The 4,490-nt window shown below is 59.6% G+C and overlaps 2 protein-coding genes across 3 annotated transcripts in view; one reads left to right on the top strand and one right to left on the bottom strand.

The window, feature by feature from the left end:
* The window catches only part of PRADC1 (protease associated domain containing 1), a 3,580-nt gene extending 1,136 nt beyond the window's left edge, over positions 1–2,444 (top strand). For both annotated transcript variants that reach the window (XM_015616175.3, XM_015616174.3), the window contains exons 2-5: positions 428–528; positions 825–934; positions 1,552–1,719; positions 1,948–2,444. In XM_015616175.3, coding sequence (XP_015471661.1) covers positions 428–528; positions 825–934; positions 1,552–1,719; positions 1,948–2,068 — 500 coding nt within the window. In that variant the 3' untranslated portion in view covers positions 2,069–2,444. The remainder of the gene's footprint in view (positions 1–427; positions 529–824; positions 935–1,551; positions 1,720–1,947) is intronic.
* Positions 2,445–2,704: 260 nt separating this feature from the next.
* SMYD5 (SMYD family member 5) overlaps positions 2,705–4,490 on the bottom strand; it is a 9,179-nt gene continuing 7,393 nt past the window's right edge. Inside the window, exon 13 of the mRNA XM_015616173.2 lies at positions 2,705–4,063. Within this exon, the coding sequence (XP_015471659.1) occupies positions 3,925–4,063 (139 nt within the window). The 3' untranslated portion in view covers positions 2,705–3,924. The remainder of the gene's footprint in view (positions 4,064–4,490) is intronic.

Raw genomic sequence — 4,490 nt, 5'->3', positions numbered from 1 at the left:
TCTGGGCCCTGTGATCCATTTCCCATCACTGTGCCCCAGCTCCATTGCATTTCCTGCTGCATCCCAATCCCAGTGCATTTTCCCGTGTGGTCCTGGTGTGTTTCCCGTCTGCTCCCCTCAGGCTGGGTGCTATCACCCCTCTCCCCTCCATGGTCCAGCAGCGTTTTCCCTTCCCCTTGAGCTCCCCAGTCTCGGTGCTTTTCCCATCCCCATCCCCTCTCAGCCCCTGGGAACTGCCACATCTGCCCTTGGAACACCCCAAAACCTTTGGGGCGTTTTGGGTCCTGGGCCCAGCCAGGATTTGGCATTGCTGAAGGGCCTGCTCTGTCTCCCACACTTCTGGAGTGATAACTGAGATTTTTCCCCTTTTTTCAGGGATTTTGCCTTTAGTTTCCCTTGCCTCTCAGCTCTGTCCTTTCACCCCCAGGTTTACGCATCCATGAATATTTGTACTTCCAAGTGCTGAGCCCTGGAGACATCCGCTACATCTTCACTGCCACCCCAGCCAAGGATTTCGGTGGCGTGTTTGTAAGTGTTAAAAACTGAATTTGTCACTTTGGGTCCCACCATCCTGATATTGCTCCTTGCTGGGACTTGGTGGAGTTTTGGTTAAAATGGAGCTCCTTGCTCTTCCACAAGCGTCCTCGGCCTCAGCAGGGTTCCAGAGGGCTGGCTCCTGGTGTCCCTGTTGCTGGGAGCCCAAATGTCCCCCAGAGGGACGAGCAGGGTGTGGGACACCCGAGCAGGGTGTGGGACACCCGAGCAGGGTGGGGAGGGGGAGCAGCTCCCGTTCCCCCGGCTCACCCCTGCCTGTCTCCCCGGAGAACACGAGGTACGAGCAGATCCACCTGGTCCCGGCGGATCCTCCGGAGGCCTGCGGAGAGCTCAACAATGGGGTCTTCATCCAGGACCAGATCGCCTTGGTGGAGAGGGGGTAGGTCTGGCATGGTGGGAGCTGCTGGGGGACCCTGCTGGGCAGGAGGGGAGCCCTGGCCACATCTCCCCATCACCTCCAGATTCTTCCTGTGGCATTCCCCAAAGGGATAAACCAGGGAAACGTGAGGGTGTTCCTGCCCTGGAGAATTGCATCTTGTATTTTTTAGCCTGTGGTAAGGTAGGAAAAAAAACCCTGTCTAGGTTCAGACTGAAAAAGAGCAGGTTTAGATTAGGCAGTGGGAAAGAACTCCTCTCTGTGGGAGTGGTGAGATCCTGGTACAGGTTGCCCAAAGAAATTCTGGATGCCTCATATCCCTGGAGGTGTCGAAGGCCAGGCTGGACTGGGCTTGGAGCACCCTGGGATGGTGGAAAGTGTCCCTGCAATGGCAGGGGGTGGAACTGGATGAACTTTAAGGTCTTTTCCAACCCAAAGCATTCCAAGATTTCCTATTTTTTTAGGAGTGTGGGTGGCTTGTGCCTAAGATAGAGACTCAGAGGAGCAGGGTTTGGAGGAGGTGTGGAATCGGGGAGACAATCCCTAGTTTGGGTGTGTCCAGGCCCGCTCTGGCACGTGGCCAGCACAGGTTGGTCAGTGTTGGTGGCCGTGTGCCGCAGGGGCTGCTCGTTCCTGTCCAAGACGCGAGTGATCCAGGAGCACGGCGGGCGGGCCGTCATCATCGCCGACAACGCCTACGACAACGACAGCTTCTACATCGAGATGATCCAGGACAGCTCCCGGCGCACGGCCGACATCCCCGCGCTCTTCCTGCTGGGCAGGGACGGGTACGTGCTGGGGCTGCCTCCCCAGGGCTGGGACAGCTCCCGGGAACGGCGGGTCACAGCTCTGTCCCTCACAACAGGCAGCTCCCAGTGGTCAGCGTGGCTCCTGCTGGGCTTTGCGTGATTCAGTCCTGGTTACTGGGCAGAGTTTGAGCTGGGTTGTGGTTTGTGCTCAGGTCTGGCTGCACCCTGCCAGCCCTGGGAACACCTGTCACCCCTGCATCCCTCCAGGTACATGATCAGGCGCTCCCTGGAGCAGCACGGGCTCCCCTGGGCCGTCATCTCCATTCCTGTCAACGTCACCAGCATTCCCACCTACGAGATGATGCAGCCCCCCTGGACCTTCTGGTAGCAGCAAAAGGCTGTGGTGGATCGAGGACTTCTGGTGGATCCCAGGATCTTGCCCTAAGAAGGACCAGGTTTGAGGAAAGGATCCCAACAAGCTCCGGAGATCTTTCTGCTGGCACCGGTGTGTGGCCACGGGCAAACACCAATGCCAGGGGAAACCTCGAGCCTGGCACCAAGCTGTGACTGCGTGGGAGGGAGGTGAGGGCCCAGAGCAGGCCTGCACTCCCCAGGAAACATTTGACCTTGTGCTGCTGCTTTGGAGGAATGCAGGACTGGCAGGGATGGGAGGAGAGCAATACAGCCTTGGTCTGTACCGGCAGGGCTCACCCACTGTCTGTATATTTTTGTCTGACCTAATGAAGTCTTAAGTTTTAGAGAAAGGGAAGTTTCTCTTTTATTTCCAGCAGTCAGCAGATGAAGGGATAAATCTCATCCCCACATTTTTTTCATAGTAAAATTCTCCAAGAAGCTCCTGCAGCTGGGGCAGGGCTCAGTCGGAGCCTCATGGGACAGCACAGCCTCCAGCACCTGTCCCCAGGGCTGGGCTGGTCACAAACCCAGAGCCCACACTTGCAGAGGTGTCTGTCAGCCCCTGGGTCACAGCACTCAGCACCCACCAACACAAAGCACAGGTCCCAGCTGTCACCAGTCTCGGTTTATTACGAACACTGAAGGGGATGCGGCCCCGGGACGGCCGGGGACAAGCAGCGGGAGGCAGGGCTGGCAGTGTCACAGGTGTGCCACCCTCGGTCCCACAGTCCAGCTGCCACGGGCACAGCAGCAGGAAAACAGCTCCCCAAAATCCACAGAGGAAGGAAATAACCCCGGCTGCATCCCTGACCTGCTGCCTGTGCATCACTTGGAGCCGTGCTGTCCCTCCACAGCCACGTGTCTGCACACAGGGACAGCGCCGCGTGCTGTGGCCTCGAGGGTGGCAGCAGGGGGATGGATGACAAGGGGACACACATCCAGTGGGGCCACTGCACAGGCACATCTCCATGTGGTGGCACTGGGTGCAGGGAAACACCTGGCACACGCTGCATCCCCAGGCACGGGCACATCCCTGTCCCACAGCTGGAGGGAGGGAGGGACAACTCCCTCCCTGCAAATCCCAAAGTGTCTTCTGGGTTTGGGCTGGCACCACAGCCCATGTCAGCTCCTGGCCGTTCTCCATCCCCAAACGGTCCTGCAGGCACTGCCCAGGGCTCTTCATGGGGAGGATGGGCTGAGCAGGGAAGGAGGTGCCTGCAGGGTCAGCTCTGTGCTCCCTGCTGGACTCCAGCTCTGGGCCACCCTCCAGGGCGTTCCCTGCACGATCCTCCTGCCCCTCACTGCTGGCCAAGGCGTGGAATGGAGGATATATAAGGGCCCCAGCTCCATGGTGTGTAGATAGTGCTAATATAGACATTAAATAGAACCCTCGTGCACAGACACACGGACACACACACAACACGCGTTCCCCTCGTCCCTGCAGGGTGGGGAGGACAGGCTCCTCCGCATGCACAGCCTGCACAGACACAGCGGAGCGACCTCGCGCGTGCCCGGGGGCTGGCTGACCCCACTCTGCTCCAGCCAGCCCTGCTGGGAACTGGGATGTGCTGGAGGGCCGCTGGCTCACAGCTTGTCCTCACAGGGAGGACAGGGACAGCCTGACACACACACACACACACACACACACACACACAGGGACAACACGGACAGGCGGGAGCAGGGCCTGCCTCCGGCTCCCGCCTGCCCCGCTCCGGCACCTCCGGCGCGGCGCCCGCCCGACCCCACAACACAAGCCTGTTCTAGTATTAAAGCTGCTGCCTCTTGGAGGAACCTCCAGGCCCCTCCCTTCCCTCTCCTCTGGGGCCAGGATCACACATCAGTCATCTCATCCTCCAGCTCCGCATCGTCCGTCTCTCCTTCGCCCTCCTCCTCTTCGTCCGATGTCACGTCGGCGTCGTCGGCTTGCGCGAGGCACTTGGGACACGAGCAGGTAAACAAGTAGTTCTCCCTGGCAGGTGGGCAGGCAGGACACGGAGGGATGAGACAGGTACAGCCCCACACTGCTGCTGGGCAGGGGGTCAGGAAAAGAACAGCCAGGAAGGGGCTAAATGTGCCACACCCAGAGGAGTGCGGGGGTTCATCCTGCTGGGGGTTCATCCTGCTGGCTCAGGCAGGGTAAAGGTACCCCGGGTGGACAGGGGGACTTCTCAGCCCCACAGGGGTGATGGGACAGGGGGACAGTGACCCCCAGCAGGAACCTCTGCACTCGAGGGACAGAGAAGGAAAAGGAAGGGTCTGCAGGTGTAAGCCAGCAGAGAGAGGGGGGAACCCAAATCCTCGGTCCCCAAGGCTAGAACACATTACAAGGAGCTGGAAGCACCAAAAGCACCAAGTGCTGCACACACCACGAGCCCACCAAAGGCCAGAGCAGCCTG

This window comes from Parus major, unplaced genomic scaffold (assembly GCF_001522545.3).
Source record: "Parus major isolate Abel unplaced genomic scaffold, Parus_major1.1 Scaffold361, whole genome shotgun sequence".
NCBI classification, from domain to species: Eukaryota; Metazoa; Chordata; class Aves; order Passeriformes; family Paridae; genus Parus; species Parus major.
This window is presented reverse-complemented; position numbering and strand designations above follow the sequence as displayed.